At 41.7% G+C, this 18,681-nt stretch overlaps 1 protein-coding gene across 1 annotated transcript in view; it reads left to right on the top strand.

The window, feature by feature from the left end:
* Positions 1-18,681, top strand: part of LOC129738135 (lutropin-choriogonadotropic hormone receptor) — an 83,967-nt gene that overhangs the window by 51,379 nt on the left and 13,907 nt on the right. The window contains 4 exon segments of the mRNA XM_055729316.1: positions 356-508; positions 600-742; positions 812-1,306; positions 1,309-1,414. Of these exon segments, the coding sequence (XP_055585291.1) occupies positions 356-508; positions 600-742; positions 812-1,306; positions 1,309-1,414 (897 nt within the window).

Genomic DNA, 18,681 nt, shown 5'->3' with positions numbered 1-18,681 from the left:
CAAATTTTAACCGTATCACCCTTTAAAGTAAAATTTGGTGCTGGCGCGATAGTAATTTTTGATGGTTCTTGTGGCTCCTGGCTTCACAAATCGTCAACTTTCTATCGAATCGTCTTTATATGACAGTTGACATTTCTTTGTATATTTTATGTTGGCTGGGGAGCAGCTATGTGACTAGGCTCTTCGCAGACTAGGCTGGGATGGAGTGATTTCGCTGCGATAATAAACTATTAATATATATATTCAGCTGCCATTTTTCGAAGTTATTCTCGGAATATGAAATTGCTTTAGTCGTTTCCAATTCATGAACCATTCTGAACCCCTCCAAATACAGGTCAGAATTTTCGTTTTCCAGAATTTTCGATGTGAAGTGCTACCCGGTTCCGGACGCCCTAAATCCATGCGAGGACGTGATGGGATCCCACTGGCTGCGAGGATCGGTCTGGGTGGTGGTGTTGCTGGCAGTTTTCGGCAATGTGGCCGTCCTGGTGGTGCTGTTCTCAAACCGGTGAGTGGTTGGTTTTTACACATTTAAGGGGCGGGGGAGGAATGTTGCGATGGGCTATTGAAACTTATAATGTACATAAATTCATTCCCAGAACCGAGCTGACGGTTCCGAAGTTTTTGATCTGCCACTTGGCTTTCGCTGACCTATGCATGGGACTCTACCTGTTGATGATAGCTTCCATTGATGCCCACTCGATGGGCGAGTACTTCAATTATGCCTTCGATTGGCAGTACGGTAAGCTTTTTTGGGAAGGGCCAGGTTGTGGATGATGTTCGATAATAATGGTTTTTTTTTAATTCACAGGATCTGGGTGCAAAGCAGCCGGATTTTTGACCGTATTCGCAAGCCACCTATCGATATTTACCTTGACAATCGTTACACTGGAGCGATGGTTCGCCATCACTCATGCCATTTATCTGAACAAACGAATAAAATTTCGAGCAGCTGTCTACATCATGGTGGCCGGATGGATTTATTCCATCATTATGGCGTCTTTGCCACTGTTCGGGATTAGCAACTACTCCTCGACCAGCATCTGTCTACCAATGGAGGCCCGAGATAGTCTGGACATTTCCTATCTGCTGACGGTGCTCGGAGTCAATGGACTAGCCTTTGCCATCATCGTTGTGTGCTACGCGCAGATTTATTTTTCCCTGGGAGAGGAAACGCGTCGCTCTTCTATGACTGCCCACAGCGGGGAAATGACGGTCGCCAAAAAGATGGCGCTGCTGGTCTTCACCAACTTTGCCTGCTGGGCTCCGATTGCCTTTTTTGGACTGACCGCCATCGCCGGATACCCAAGATCCTGTTGGTGTTTTTCTATCCGCTAAATTCCTGCGCTAACCCGTACTTGTACGCCATCATGACAATGCAATATCGGAAGGACCTTTTTCTGTTGCTTTCGCAGTAAGTAAAAATCATAAATATCAGTAAGTAAATTCTTCAATATATGAAGTACTTGAAATTGGGTGAATCGAAACAAAAGAAGGAAAATCGTTTGACTTCCCGAGTAAACTTTGATGCCTGAATCGATAGCAAACAATAGCCCAAATGAGCTATCGATGCCAAAATGCTAGCATAATTTAGTGTTTTATTTTTCCCGATGCCGGAATTTCTTTTTGAATTTCTCAAACCCCTGGGGTCTAAAAAGCATCGTTTTGGTTCAAAACTCATCCATGATTTATACAGACTTTGGAAGTAACGTTTACATGAGTAAATTTAAATTAGAACCTCTAAATTTGTATGGGATGATTGGATATTTTCTTCTAGAAAATCAACATCATTTTCGTTTCTTCTGTAACGTAACTTGGTATCATATAAGACAGAACAATTATTAGCTGTTGAATTAGGATATGTCTTTTGGCATTCAAGCAATTCAGCTGTTATTACTGCTTGTGCATAGCGAGGTATTGCATAACTACTTTTCAAGGAATACTCATGGAATATTGACCTTATCTTCTATCTATCTATATAAAAATGAATTTCTGCCTGTCTGTCTGTCTGTCTGTCTGTCTGTCTGTCTGTTAGCTATAGACTCAGAAACTACTGAACCGATTTGCGTGAAACTTGGCAGGTGGGGGTATTGGAGGCAGGGGAAGGTTCCTATTATGGTTTGAGACCCCACCCTCTCTCATGAAGGGGAAGAGGGGCCTCCCAAACAAAAGACAGTTTTTTGCATAACTCGAGAACCCATCAAGCAAATGATATAAAATTTGGTATGGAGTGGTACTTGGGAACGATGAATATTTTTATGAATACTAGGAACCCCTCCCTCATCTCAGTGGGATGATAGGAAGGTGCACAGTAAACGAAAATTACCGAGTTCGGTTATTTTTTTTACCGAAATCCTAACATGTGTAAATCGTTAAACTGTTCGGTAATTTTTTCGGTAAAAAATAAACAAACATCGGTAAATGAAGAATCGATTTTCCGATGTTCGTTTATTTTTTACCGAAAAAATTACCGAACAGTTTAACGATTTACACATGTCAGGATTTCGGTAAAAAAAATACCGAACTCGGTAATTTTCGTTTACTGTGTGGGAGGGGGGTACCTGACAATTTTTCGTATAACTCGAAAACTACTCCAGATATAGGAACCAAATTAGGCACGGAAAGGTATTTGGATACGAAAAATATTTCAATTATTATTTGAGACCCCTTCCTCTTTTCTGTAGAAAGGGGGAGGGGCCTCATTGATACTTTTTACATAACTTAAAAACTAATAAAGCAAATGGAATCAAATTTGGCATGGGAGGGTATTCGGATACGAAAAATATTTTGTTGAAAACGCAGGTTTCAGTAGTGGTATAGAGTTATCTTTATTCATGTTTCGTCTATGAGGTCATTAGATTACAACTATATTAATGAGCGATAGCTAATTTTCACTTCCACATTTTATATTCCCTAACCGGGAAAGTACTCATTTCTCAATGAGTACTTTGATATTCTTACCCAGAATATCTGGCAACACTGTTTTGTTACCACGAACCCAATTTGTGTTGTCGCGCTTAACCGTGTGATGATGTAAACATTTATACCGTGTTTACCATAATCAGCTGTCATCATCAATCATCACCGCTATTGTTTCAATTGCGAATTGACTCAAAGCATGCGGAACCAAAACAAACCGTAAGTATCAACACCTCCCCTCAATTCGCAGATTGAGAATGCTGAACAGCTTCGCGTGCCTCGCCCTTGGTAGTCTTCGTTAATGTATCAGTTGGCTGATCCTCAGTCCAGATGTGTCGTAAAGAATGCTGACCGCTTCTCACGATCTTCTATGAATTTTTCCGCTGATGGTTCAGGGCTCCTCCAGGTACTGCATATAAGGGATGTTGTCCTCCGCTTTGTTTGATGTCAAACTGACCGTCTGCTGACGTTTCGTTGACCACGAAACTAGCAACCAACGCCATAACGGTTATACGCCGATGGTATCGCAGAATTCACTGCAGGCCTCGTCAGTGGTTATCCGCTAGACTGGCCTGGTATTTACTTAGTGCGCTAACCGCTGCACAAATATCTGGTCTCGAAGATGTCGCCAGATATAGCAGACAACCGATCAATTCTTTGAACGGTTGTTCGGTGATAACCTCACCATCGTTCAGCTTCGTCCAGCGAACGTTTGTTTCACGAAACCTGTGACCTAGGATAAGCCAACCGCCTCCCATGCCTTGTACTTCTCCAGGGCTTTTTCGATAACTGTCTTATCGAAGACCCATTTGTACGAGAACCAGAATGTAACATGGGTTGAGCTAACCGCTTCCCAAATCTCGCTCTCATCCAGGCTGCTTGATAGTACGCTAACCGCAGCACTGATTTTCGGCCTCGAAAACAGCAAACTACCGATCAAATCGTTGAACGGCTGCTCAGTGATAACCTCACTTCGTTCAGCCCGAATCTCGTTCCTTTCATGGCTGCGGTGGTATTCCGGAAAAAACAGTCCCTTTGGCCCTTGAGCTTGCTGACGATTCCAAGTTGCTCTTCCTCATCATCAGTGGCTACGTTAGCCACGTAGCGTTGATAAGCTTCTCCTGCTCGATGACTGCGTCTCTGGGCCGGTTCGGGATTGACGGAATCTTGAACATCATCGTCATCTTCGCCATCGCTACTCTCGTTGTCGCTCTCGTCTCGCGCCATATGCTGACTGGCATCGGAACCATTGATTTGTTGATTCCGGTGGCTGATAACCCCAGCACGCGAACGTAAAGCATATTGCTTTCTCGAACGTTGTTTTCTGGTAACCCCAGAAAAATAGCTTCTTACCGCATTCTTCGCGTTCCCTCTCAAAGCCTTCATTTCGCGATGACTTCTAGAATCTGCACTCTCGGCTGGAATCCGCAGCAAGAACTGGCTGACTGCGCTCGCGACTAACCGTCGCCGAAACCACCTCCTCCGAAGCACCCGAAACATCTTCCAACCGCCGAATAAAAGCTTGCGCATGCTAACCGCAGCGCAGCTACCAAGCACGAGAATAATCCTCTCGACTTGCAGCTTCATGGCTTTTCGTTCCACTGCTTCAACGCTTCGAGCGCTCCAAAAAACCGGAGGGCAACGTTTAGTTGCATGCGACCCATCTGGATCCAATGCAATGCTGAAGTATCTGGCAACTAACCGTCGCCCATGCATCCCCTCCAAAGCCACAGAAAAATCGTTCTGTAAGCTTGTGTGAGCTTACGCGTACTGATCGCAGCGTAGCTCCACAGCACGAGAGTAACTCTCTCGATCAGTTTCTTCCCATCTCCGATCCGGGCTAATCCTCCATCTGGAACATTCGGACCTGACCAATCCTGGTAACAGATCCCGATAGTTCTCCTCCCGGCCGTCGGAAATGAAACCATGCTGGTAACTGCAGCACGGCTCGTGTCGGCATCGAGAGTAACCCTCTCGGAACCCGACTTCTCGGCCTCGAACTCCAGTGGCACCTTCTGGCTGACCTGAAGCATCTCGTGGTCTCTGCGCTGACAATCTTCTGTGCTGGTGGTTCTCTGCGATTGGATCAGGCCATAACTGCTGACCACAGCGCACAACCAAAGCACGAAAGTAACCCTCTCGGCTATCAGCTCCACCCAATTTTTCCGGGGTGGACTTACCGACCTTCGCGCTGAACCATCTCGGTTGCGGATCCTGGGACTCCTCCCGGCCGTCGGTCGTGGGCTCACGCTTGCTAACCGCAACGTGACTCGTGACGGCATCGAGAGTAACCCCTCTCAATCCGCGAACCTCCCCGGGCTCTGACGGTACCTCCTGGCTGGCCATGGACTTTTAGCTGCGTGGCCTCTGCCCTTTCTGGTCCATCTCTGCTCGCTCGGGGACCCTAGGTTGGCTCGTCTCGGCGCTGGCTGGTTCTCCATCAGCTGGCTGGCCCTCTTCGGTGGTCCTCTGGCTGGTGGCTGGCCCCTCGACCTGGCTGGTCCTTCTGCTCTGGTCGCTGATGAACTTGCTAACCGCAAGTATTGAGAGTACCCCTCTCACTAACACATTTTCCAATTCTTCAGACGTATCTGGGTCCATAACCTGTTGAAAACGCAGGTTTCATTGGTGGAATAGAGTTATCTTTATTCATGTTTCGTCTATGAGGTCATTAAATTACAACTATATTAATTAGCGATAGCTAATTGTCACTTCCACATTTTATATTCCGTAACCGGCAAAGTGCTCATTTCTCAATGAGTACTTTGATATTCTTACCCAGAATATCTGGCAACACTGTTGTGTTACCACGAACCCAATTTGTGTTGTCGCGCTTAACCGTGTGATGATGTAAACATTTATACCGTGTTTACCATAATCAGCTGTCATCATCAATCATCACCGCTATTGTTTCAATTGCGAATTGACTCAAAGCATGCGGAACCAAAACAAACTGTTTTGGTTTCGCCGACGGAGCGGCAGATTTCCTCTGCCAAAACCGTAAGTATCAACATATTTCTATGATTATTTGAGACCCTTCCCTTTTACCAGTAGGGAGATATAAAGGGGGGAGGGGGCCTCTTTTATAGTTTTATACATAACTCAAGAACTACAACAGCAAATGGAACCAAATTTGGCATGGAACGATATTTGGGTACGAGAAATTATTATTATAATAACTAGCTGATTTTACCCGGCCTTGCTCGGGGTCACAAAAAATATAAATCAAAATGAATCGTTTGGCTTTTTGAAATTTTGAATGTTTTATATACATTATTGTAAAAAATTTCGTCTATGTTAGGCCTTGTAAGTAGATAGTATTTTTTAAGTTTTGATTGAGATTATTCACTGTGTTAATCGTTTTCATATTATTAAAAAACTTGTAGCTATGAGGTTTTCTTCAATAGAAAGTTTAAATAATTTCAATCGTATGCTTATCAATTCTAACACGAACAACATTTGTACCCACCATTTTTAGGACGCTTGAATAGATTTGGCAATATTTTTTTTTATCTTCAAATGAGAAAACTGTTTTTTTTATCTTTTCAATCCCCCATCTAATGAAAATCTCACTTTTCAACGTGGTGATCTCCCCGTAAAATGGTTTATTTAAGTTTTAGTTACTTAGAAACTTCTAAATAAAACTTCCGAACCTCGTCGAAGGCTCACTTTGCATGTCTCCAAATGTATGTGTGCTTTTTTTCGCTGTTGTATTACACACTGTTTTATGAAAAGTTTTTCTGAAATGTTGAAATTTCTACAAATAGTTTTTGAAGTTATCGAAAACAAATCATCTCGGAACTAAAATCGCCCATTTAATAATGTTATTATAGAGGTTTTATTTGGGTTCTTTTCAATTTTTTTTTTGTTATTGGACACAATTAGGCCGCAACAAATTTCAAATAATTTTTTTGTCACTCGGAGTTGGAACATCGCGAGGGGGGGCATAATAAAAAATAATGCGAAAAACAAATAAATTTGAATAATTGGCATCAAGTAATTTTTATGAAAAAACTCAATAAAATCAAGAGTTCCAAAATTTTTTTTTGGTCTTGTAATCTTTCGGATGTTTGATTTTTTTTTCAAAATTTACTTAAAATACTTCAAACTTTATTTATTCCCCTCTTCGGGTTTTTCGGGAAAGGACGGGGGGTACAAAAGAGAAAATTGATATTTGTTCCAGCGAGCCTTATCCCATCAATTACTGTGAACAGTGATCAATGTAAAGATTATTAGAACTGGATGGTAGAATTGAACACATTGATGGCGAATAAGAACTCCAAAGTTATAGATTGGCCAATGAAAATGAATTGTGTATAACTTAAAACCTCAGATTTAATTATCTAATCAATTTTTTAATCCCCCTTTTAATTTCATCGACGGCTATCAAAGCCTTGAAATCGCAGACTTAGAACTCTAAATCTAAAAAGGTAACTTTACTTTTTCTATGAAAATTCCAAGAATGTGAAAATGGATGGTTCTTAAAAGCTGGAATTTATGAAAATCGGTGGATTAGTTTTCAGAACTCAGACCAAATAGTTATTCAGCTTAAAAAGTAAATTCACTGTTCACTATATATGATTGAAGACTCTCAAAGCCGCCCCAAAGGGCTGTTGGGAGCACTTTGAAGAGTGCTACAATTCTAGTCAATATATTACTAACATGCTAGTTGATTTTTTCAATCCAAAATGTACGTTCATTATTGCATTCGAATATCTCGTACCAGTACCACGTGCATTGAACAGAAGAAGGAATAAAAACACCCGCCAAAATTTCCCCTTTCAAATTTTCAATGATTAGCAAGCTTTGATTTGCTTCCCAGTACCTACACGTGAACTCTGACTGGACTAAATTAAATGCCCGGCCCATGGTGATGGTGAAAACAACCCCGCCAAAGGGAAAAAATTGGTTCTGAAAAATGGGTGCCATGACTTTTGGTTTGTGGGAAAAAACGAAAGTTCTATGGGAGGGTCCCTTTTCTCAGGTGGGAGGGGCTCGAAACTATTACTAAAACCTTCCCATGGTCCAAACACATAACTGTACCAAATTTCAGGCTGATCGGTTAAGCGCTGTGGATTTGTATAAGGTGCATACAAACATATATAGTCCAACTCATCTTTATATATTAGATTTATTAGAGACCTTTTGACCACCCGGGTCATTCGGGTCTGAGCAGGGTACGAGAAATGCTTCTTTGAATATTTGGTATCCCTCACTCCTTTAAAGAGGTGGATGAAAAGGGGAAGGAGAGACTTCCCTTACAATTTTCAGTATAACTGAAGAGTTGATCGAGCAAATTGAACCATATTTGGCATGTGAGGGTATTTGGAAACGAGAAATGTTCCTATTAAAAATTGAAGTCCTACCTTTTTTAAGCGGAAAGATATAAAGGGGGAAATGGGGGAATCCATAATTTTTTTTTGCATATCTCGAGAATTAATCGAGCAAATGATACCAAATTTCACATAAAAAATATCTGAGTACGAAAAATACTTTTTCTATGTGGAACAATTCCTTTCTGGCAGTAAGATGATAGAGTTGGGAATATAGGAAGGGAAGAGGAGGCTTACATATAACTTTTTTTTACATAATCCGAGAAATGGAGAAAACTTAACATGGAAAATCATTTTGGTATGATTCTATGATTATCTGACACACCATCCTCCTTCCAGTGAGTAGGTACATAGGAAGAGGGAGGTGAGCCCAATACATTTTTGTTAGCATAAGTTCTCAATTTATGCTAACGAAGCCAACAAATGGAAACAAATATGGCATGGAAAGATATTTGGTTACGAGATATGCTGCTTCGATTGTTATAGACCCTGTACGCTTCACAGTGTGGAGAGGGGAAGAAAGGAGGAGGCTCCATATACATTTTGTTGTAAAGCTTATAAACTTATCAACCAATAGAACAATATTTGATATAAGAGGATTTTTGGGTGCGAAAATAATGAGTATGATGATTAAAGACAAAGACCTCCACTAAGCAGTGGGTGATGGGAAGGACAGGGGAGGGGGCCCTCTCATCAATTTTTTAGCATAAATCCAGAACACATCAAGCAAAAACAACTATATTTTATAAGTTAGATTGTTTGCGTACGATTAATTTGAGACCCTCCAGACAGATTAAAATTATCAGATCATCAACACAAATTTATAGAACAAGATTCAGAATATTAGTTTAAGTCAGGGGTGAGCAACCTTTTGAAACAACGGGCCACTTTTAATTTTAAAATTCTTTCTGCGGGCCGCATCAAAATAAAATTTAAGTAATCATAAACATTTTTTATTCATATTTTTTATTCATATTTTGTTTAGCAAATATTTTTTTACAAAATATCATTTGCTTCCTTTTTATTTATTAAAATTGAAAAATTTTGTAAGTCTTTCTATGCTTCCTTAAATGATTTGAGAAAACCCATTTTTTGTTCGAACCGATGCGATGCCTTTTTTCGTGATTACTTAAATTTAAAATTTTCATGGAGCTTAACCATAACGATTTTTTTTCTGTGCCCATTTTCGGAAAGTTATTATCACAACTCATTTGGATTTGATCGTGAAGCTCCATTTTTTTCTATAATGGTGATTTTTTTTTTTCATATGTGATGAAAGGAATTAGAGAAACATGAACTATCAAAGAACGAAAGAACATAAGCCGTAAATATCATGAAAATTTCGAAAAAGATACAACGGCTCACCGACAGGACTTGAACCTGCAATCTCCGCTTCGGTACAACGGCGCGTTAGCCAATTCCACCACGGTGAACGTGGTCAATAGAGGGAAAAGATCACATGCGGGATATACATGGTGTTTCGATAGAAGGTCCAGCAGTTGATCGGCAGAGCTCGATTGCTCGTGTTCGCCGGTTCCATCACGTTCACCGTGGTGGAATTGGCTAACGCGCCGTTGTACCGAAGCGGAGATTGCAGGTTCAAGTCCTGTCGGTGAGCCGTTGTATCTTTTTCGAAATTTTCATGATATTTACGGCTTATGTTCTTTCGTTCTTTGATAGTTCATGTTTCTCTAATTCCTTTCATCACATATGAAAATGTGATCATTTTCAGGTACAAAGATGTACCAAGCGATTTCATAACATCAGTATTGATTTTTTTTTATTTTGAAGTTTCGTATGAAATAATTGCATTGAGATGTTGAGCAAGGTTTCAAATCAATCGAAAAAAAAGTTTTCAACCAGATTTGTCAATGTTACAGATTTCATAAATTTTTAATTAAATTTGGATAACTCTAGGATAGGCTTTCTTAGGATGAATCATGAAAATCTTATGACTTCGGAAATGTGGATGTCAAATTTTTAAGTTAAATGACTCTTTTCAATCAATATTTTGCATGATTTGCCTATGAAATTTCTGAAAATAGCATCACAAATAACACAAGTTAACAAAATTCACATTTTTCCGAGGTGCAAGGAATCTCTGATCTGATTTTGACTTATTCAGGAGCGCTGAATTCAAATATATATTCAATTAGTTTTTTTTGTCAGCTCTAGTTCTCGAGATAACTTTAAAAAATTGGTAAAAAAAAATGCTATTCAGTTTACATCCTTTTATATTTGACAAAACTGTTAAATTAAAAGACTTATTGACTCAATTATCAACTTTCAAAAAAACCACGAGTAATTTTGAATTCTAAGAAAAAAAAGATTTGGAAGTTTTCTTTTTGGTATTCAAACCTGCAAAAACCGGGAATTTATACGAATTCATAAAGAAAAATCAAACTTAATTGAATCTTTAATATTTTCATAATCGTAAGTCAAATCATATCGCAGTCTTCAACAAACCTGCTGAAAAAATAAATTCTTCAATATTCAATAACATTTTTTAAGGAGGTCAGAAGAAGTTGTAGTCTTATTTTTTTTTGAATTTCTATAAATTGTAGAATTTAATTGAATCTGTGAAACAAGAATATCTTGACAATATCTAAGTCCTTGATTGAAAAAAGAGTAGTAAATTGATTGAAAATCAGCTTTGATTGTGTTTATGCACAGCACTTTTCACCCTCGCAATGACTAGCGGACTGTAAAATCTAGCCAAAGAATCACTCTGAGGGGATCAATTCACTGCACTCAACTTTCCCACTCTGGGGGAACTAATTAATTTGCCCGGTTGTGGAGTTTCGGAGACGAGATTAAAATTCGCGAGCCGCACTTGGTGGTGGTTGGAAACTTATGATTTTATTTTGCCGTTTGTTTTCCTTCCAGTTTCGGCGCTCTGGATCTCTCTTAAACCTAGAGACGGTGTAGCAGTGAGACGTGAGAATTTGAGAGAATTACGACCGTTAGCACGTCTCACTGCGGGGCATCCAAATACAACGGAATAAATTGTCATTTCAAAACATTCCGGCCCCCTTGAAACCAACCGGATTTCAATCCTTTTCTTAAGAAACTAATACAATTAATTCAATTCAACCAACTAAATAATATCCTCTACGTTATATAATGCAAATTGCAACTTTGTTGCCAAAATCAAACATCTATTAAGGGTGATGAACCCATTTGGCCCCCCTCTATATACTACGCCCATGGAGAAATTTTCTCTCCCAATTTCACAATTTTGTTTTGTTTTGGTATCGGATTTCGTGTGAACGGTGTGCGGTGGTTGAATTTTTGCTTTCGAACATTATCTGGAGCACTTCGGAACCTTTCCTGGCGAATTTCGGAGTTGTTTATGCACTACGGCTCCAGTTGCCCAACAGGTGCGATCCAGTCGACAAGATGCTACCTATAGTAACCGCGGTGACCAAATTGCATAGCGACAGGTGAGTTTTTTTGGACATCTTATGTTCTGCTTAGTCAGACCATTCATGTTCATTTTCAGCTTCTTCCCAACTTGGCTCAGTCGATGTGTTGACGTATGGAACTTCTTCGAATCAGCGGTGATTCTTTCAGGTGAGTTGATTCAGGAATTTTAAACGCTCTTTGAGTAAATTTCGTTTTCGATTGATAGGATGACCCAAACGATGCGTTGCGATGCTATGAATTGTCGAGGACAGTTTCGCAACAAACCAAAAGCTGCATCAGCTGAGATGTTCAGGTAAGTCATTTCTTCTTCAATTGACGCAATATCTCGGTAATGAACGGTTCATTCATTCTAGATGTTCCGGCCGGGAAAATCATCACTCGGAGCTACGTTTGCTTCGAGCCCTCGGTGAAGCTTGGGTGATCAGTCCAAGCAAAGTCTGGCTAACAAGGACTCGGGGTAGCTGGATTGATGAATTGATGCTCAAAACCGAGAAACAGAGGAATACACGTTGAAAAAAGTTAATAATATTGTATTATGGACATATCACAACCATAGTTGGGTACTTAGAAAACAAATTCCATTCATGCAATAAGGTTCGCCCTTTCCAATAAGGCGATTAATCAAATAGTTTGATTCATATACTGACTCAGTTCACAGACATAGATAAACGGACGCAATCATTGATCCCAATTATTCTAAAACCAAATTATCTGACATTTGTTGAATTTTCTGACACAAAATCATTTAGGCCCTTGTTGGCCATTTCAGACTCTTACTGTGAAATTTCATCTGACTTTTCTGCCTCATTCTCTCGAATAGGCAACAAACAAACCTTTGAAATGCCACGATTAAACATTCCATCCTTCGTGCGGATGCTGACTACTCGCACGTTTCCATCTCTACCATAGAAGAATTCTACTATTCTCCCTAATGGCCATTTTAAGGGGGGAACGTTGTCTTCCTTCAGAAGAACCATCATTCCTGAAGCAACATTCTTTCGCTTGACCATCCAGCGAGTTCGGTTCTGTAGATTCGACAGATATTGGGTTCTCCAAGTTTTCCAAAAACTCTGGGACACCTGCTGTGCCCTCTGCCACATTGTTAGCCTGCCTACGGGGATTGCTCCTACTTCTCGCTCGGGTAATGCGGTTAGCGGGCGTTGGACCAGGAAATGCCCAGGGGTGAGAACCTCGAAATCATTCGGATCGCTGCTTTGGGGGGTGAGAGGCCTCGAATTTAAAACTGCTTCGATCTGTACTAGTGCGGTAACCATTTCATCGACACTTAGAGTACGCAAGCCAATCGTTTTTCGGAAGTGAGCCTTGAAGGATTTCACCTGGGCTTCCCACAGACCTCCGAAATTGGGTGATCTGGGTGGAATGAAGCGGAATTCGACACCCTCGTCTGCTGTTGTTCTAATCACGATGTTTTGGAAATCCTTTGAGCTCATTAACCGACCAATTTCCTTCAGCGTGTTGTTTGCTCCCACAAATGTCGTCGCATTATCACACATGATCAACTCAGGTTTTGATCGGCGCCCGATGAACCTACGCAGTGCAGCAATGAAAGCTTCAGTCGTTAGATCCATAACGAGTTCCAAATGAACCGCTTTCACTGCCAAGCAAACAAAAATAGCGACATAGCATTTTACAGATGTGGCTCGACGATTAGGGTAGCTGACGTTAAATGGACCACAGTAATCAACTCCCACTTTAGAAAATGCTGACGATGGCGTAACTCTTACTGACGGCAAATCTGACATAATCTGTTCTGAAATCTTAGGTCTGCTTCTGAAACACGGAACACACTCGTGAATCACCTTTCTCGTTAAGGAATTGATGTTTGTTGGCCAAAAACTTCGTCTTACGGAGGCGATAAGCAATTGCTGCCCAGCGTGAAATTGACGCAAGTGATAATCACGCATAATAAGCAATGCCAAAGGATGACGATGGTCGACAACCCACGGATGTTTTCGAGATTCTGGCAATGGAGCGTTCGACAACCGGCCCCCGACACGAATTGTACCATCTTCGACAAATGGGTTGAGCTTAGCAAGTCTCGAACTTCTACCAACTTGACCATTCTTCTTTAAATCTTTAAATTCGGACTCAAACGACTCATTCTGTGAAAGGCGAACCAAAACTTCGATAGCAGACTGCATTTCTTGTGGTGTCAACGGACCAACTCGTCGACACAAACGATTGACCTTTTGAGCATTGTGTCTGAAGCGAAGCATAACTGCGACAATACGGATCAAACTCGTAAACGACGACTTCAGACCAAAAATTTCGTGAAAGGGTTCACTCTTCGACATCAGCGTTGTAGTAGTTGGACGTTCTTCGATGATTGATGGGTCGAACTCTTCTTGGCCTTCAGCAGTTTGACGAGGCCAATATTGCTGAGCCTGGGATAGCCACTGAGGTCCCTCAAACCATAACCTTTCGTAACAAAGTCGAGCAGGAGACACTCCTCGTGAAATCAGGTCTGCCGGGTTCACGATTCCAGCCACATGATTCCAGAAGCCGTTCTTTGTGATGTGCTGGATTTCCGACACTCGATTCGCTACGAACATTTGCCAACGAGATGGATGCGAAGCTAACCAATGTTTAACGATCATAGAGTCCGTCCAGAAATACGCCTCTGTCACTTCTGGGAAAACTCTGGTAAATTTCTCGTACAGGTGTGAGAGTTGGAGAGCTGACGACAATTCTAAACGTGGGATTGAGGTTTTTCTTTTCGATCTTTTCAAATTCTCCAAAGGGGCCACTCTTGACTTGGCTGTTACTAATCTGACCGATATCTGACCATCTACAGTTACGCAGCGCAGGTACAAACATGCTCCATAAGCTGACTCTGACGCATCGCAAAACCCATGTAACTGCACTGACACACAATCTTTACTGAAACCAAGCCAACGTGGAACTGACAACGATTCTAATGGCATCAAACTCTGTTTGTACTCTTTCCATAGATTTTGATACTGCTCATCCAATGGGTCATCCCAACCAACCTTGAGACGCCACAGTTGCTGGATTATCATTTTCGCTTGCACAACAACTGGACCCACGAGCCCAAGGGGATCGAACAAACAGGCTGCATCAGAATGCACGCTTCTTTTTGTGATTTGCGAACTTGATGACCTCCAATGGGGAATACTAAAACAAAAATTATCTGACTCTGTGTCCCACTTCAAACCAAGGGTTTTCACAGTTGAATCTGACGAATCGAACTCTAAAACTGACTTTTTATCTTTCAAATCTTCAGGAATGCTTGCCAATATCTCCGGTGAGTTTGAGTTAAACTTCCGCAAATTGAACCCAGCTGAATTGGTGAGATCGGTAGTTTCTTCAACCAAATGCTTGCCTTCTTCGACACTGTCCGCTCCAACTAGACAATCGTCGACGTAGAAACTGTCTCTGACTACTCTCGAACCAATCGGATGACTTGCTGATCCATCTTCAGCAAGCTGTTTTAAGCACCTTGTCGCCAAATACGGAGCACTAGCAGTTCCGTATGTAACGGTCGTTAACTCAAACGTCTTCACGGGTTCATCAGGTGTATCTCGCCACAAAATTCGCTGAAGGTGTTGATCCGGTTGCTGAACTTGTACCATCCTGTACATCTTCTCGATGTCTGCACTGATGGCGTATCGGTGCAAACGGAAGCGCAAGATGATCGACAACAAATCGTTCTGCACAGTAGGCCCCACCATCAACGCGTCGTTCAACGAAACGCCCGTTGAGGTGCGACACGAAGCATCAAACACTACGCGTAGCTTTGTAGTTGTACTCTCCGGCTTCAATACTTCATGGTGTGGGAGATAATACACAGGATATAATTCTGACATATTCTGAACGTTTTTCTGACGCATTCTGACTATATTCGGACTCATTCCGACTGAATTCTGACACATATCAACTGACACATCATCTGAAACTTCTTTCATATGTCCCATAGACACAAACTCATGGATAAAATCCGCATACAAGGCCTTCAATTCTGCCTTTGCAGATAGCCTTCTTTCCAAACTGAGGAACCGACTCATCGCTCTTCCTCTAGACTCACCCAAGTTACGCAAAACACCACGTTTTTTCGGCAAGGTGACGACAAATTTACCTTCCGAGTTCCTAATTGTGGTTTCTTTGAACATCTGTTCACAAACTGACTCTTCAACTGACAAAATACTGTTAGTATTACATGATTCTAACTCCCAAAACTTAGCAATCATGTCTTCCAAATTCGCTGTAGAACTAACAAAACAATCCGAACTGACTGGAGATTCCAATGTTGCGACGGAACTATCAGAAACTCTGCCGGAGACAACCCAACCAAACTCGGTTTCTTGCAGAGTTGGACCATTGTCCGAAACTTTCAATTTCTCAGATCGCAATAAATCGCAAAAGTATTCTGCCCCGATGATCATATCTATCGGACCTGGACTCCAAAACTCCGGATCAGCTAACACCAAATTCTGGGGAATCTCGCACCGATTGAGCGAAACTTTTCTAATGGGCAGATTACTTGTTATTTTGGGCAAAACATGGAATCTCATATCTTCCGAAAATGAAGATATTTCTGACAAACGAGGCCGAACTCTCGCCTCAACTGACTCACTCGATTCAACTGACTCATTTCCAATACCTTGGATTCTCATAACGTTGTGACTTCTCCGAAGATTCAACCTTCTCGCAAAACTTTTTGTCACATAACAAAACTCAGAACACGAATCTAACAATGTTCTAGCAAACGTATGATTTCCAAAACGATCTTCAACCCGTACTACAGCGGTTGACATTAAAACTTGTAGCGAACGAAACTTAGCGCATTCCGGCATTGGTGCCGCATTAAAGGTAAAGGAATTGTCTGTGGTGTGTTGTGGTTGAGTGTGGCGAATGTGTGTTTGTATTACGGGGTAGGAATTAGTGGAACTATGTTGTGCTTGAGGATTTACATTATGTTCACGACCTTGTCCAGAAGGTCCTGGGCGATTATTATTCCGATACGAATGACTATTGACTGTCGACTGGTTTTGTGAAACGGAGCTCTGACTCGAAAAATTGTTATGCAACATCGAATGGTGCTTTTTGTTGCACTCGCGACATGATCCCTTGGTACAACGATCAATAAAATGACCAGAACCCAAACAATTTAGGCAAAGCCGCTTCATCTTGACAACTCTGAAGCGCTGAGGCACCGACATCGCACGAAACTTGCTGCACGCAGAAGCTAGATGGAACGAATTTCCACAGAACACACAATTGTTCTGGAATCTCGATGTGGCGTACACTGCTGTACGCTGGCGACGACTATCGCTGTCCTCATGCCTACTGGGTGCAACCGATTGTAACACCAAGGCCTGGTCTCTCAAGAAGTCCATCACATTCTGATACGTCGGGACATCCTTTGAGTTGTGATGACTTTCCCATTGACGAAGTGTGACCGAATCCAGACGAGTGCACACCATATACGCGAGAATAGTCGACCACTTCTCCATATCTTCGCCGATCTTGCCCAGCATCTGGATGTTGCGATCAAAATCGCTGACAAGGCGGTTCAGAGCTTCTCCGCTTTCCTTTTTGAGAGGTTCGATAGCAAAAAGAGCGTCCAAGTACGCTTTTACGATTAACTTTTTGTTTTCGTACCTCTTCTCTAACATGTCGCAGGCTACCTGGTAGTTGTCAGCTGAGAGTTCGATCGAACTGATCTCCTGAAGTGCTTCTCCACTAATCGCTGACCGCAGATAGGTAAACTTATCAATATCTGAGAGCTGAGTGTTGTTGTGAATGAGGCTATCGAACATGTCCCGGAACGGAATCCAGTCCCGAAGTTTTCCGTTGAAAACTGGCAGCTTGATGTCCGGAAGCTTAACACGGGATATTGCTTCAACTCTTTCTGCAGACCCAGACGCACTCGAGGACTCAACCTTTCTCGGACGCAACGCAAGGAGTGATGCCTTCAGGGTGCAGTACTGCTCTTCGACTGCTATGGTTTCTGCGTCGAATTTCTCTTCACGATCTGCAGCCTGCTTCTGCAATCGACGTTTCTTGGTTGCCTCTGACTCCTTGATATCCTCTTCAGCACCATCGCTGTCAGCTGTGTCCAACAACACTTCCATCTTCTGTCTCACCAGGTAGTACTTCTTCATAGTCGACTCCAACAGACCCAATCTGACTTCTACTTGACTCTCGTGAAGCTCTGGTTTAAAATCGCGTACAAAATTAGCCACTCCCTTGATGGAAGCTCGCAGCTGGCGTTCTTGCTTCTTTAGGATACTTAAATCCTCCATTTTGTTCACTTAATTTCAACAAAATCACTCGGAATTCACACAATCACAAAACAAATCTGTTTGTCTGTGATATAACAATTTCTGAATTTCAAATCAGACCAACAAAACTGACTGAATCACTTATTTGATTCACTATAAGTATCCGACACAATCTAACTGAATCACTTATTTGATTCAACGCAATTCTGACCAAATTTCAGACCAAACTGACTCAAAACGCTCGACGTTTCACAAAACCGACCTTGACAGGGGAATCGCGACTTGACAGCCAAAGCAGAAACAATTCGTAAACGAAAGAGTCGAATACCTCAGGGAATTGCACAATAATTAATTTTGTCGTCTACCCAAAATACAATAAAAAATCCAAATTTTATTCAAACCACAAGATTTCAATAACCACAAACCAATAACCACAGACATGCGCTACTTATCCTTCAATTCAACAAAATCCAAGAATGGTTACGAATCTGTTCCAAAACGTCCAAAGGTCCGATCCAATTTCTCCGAAATTCGCCAACTCGTCTTGGGCACCACTGAAATCCACCTCGCTAGGACCAATCACTAGCGGCTTGATGATGCTCCACAAATCCGCGATGGCGATCCTCCACACGTACAGCGCTTTGTTATCCTTGTGCGCGTCCAAAATGTCGCCAACCAATTACAATTGGTGCGACCACAGAAGCACAAAATGTCCGGCACTAACAAAAGGTTCGCTA

This window comes from Uranotaenia lowii, chromosome 1 (assembly GCF_029784155.1).
Source record: "Uranotaenia lowii strain MFRU-FL chromosome 1, ASM2978415v1, whole genome shotgun sequence".
NCBI lineage: Eukaryota > Metazoa > Arthropoda > Insecta > Diptera > Culicidae > Uranotaenia > Uranotaenia lowii.
Note: the sequence above shows the minus strand (reverse complement) of the source record. Positions and strands in the feature narration are given on the sequence as shown.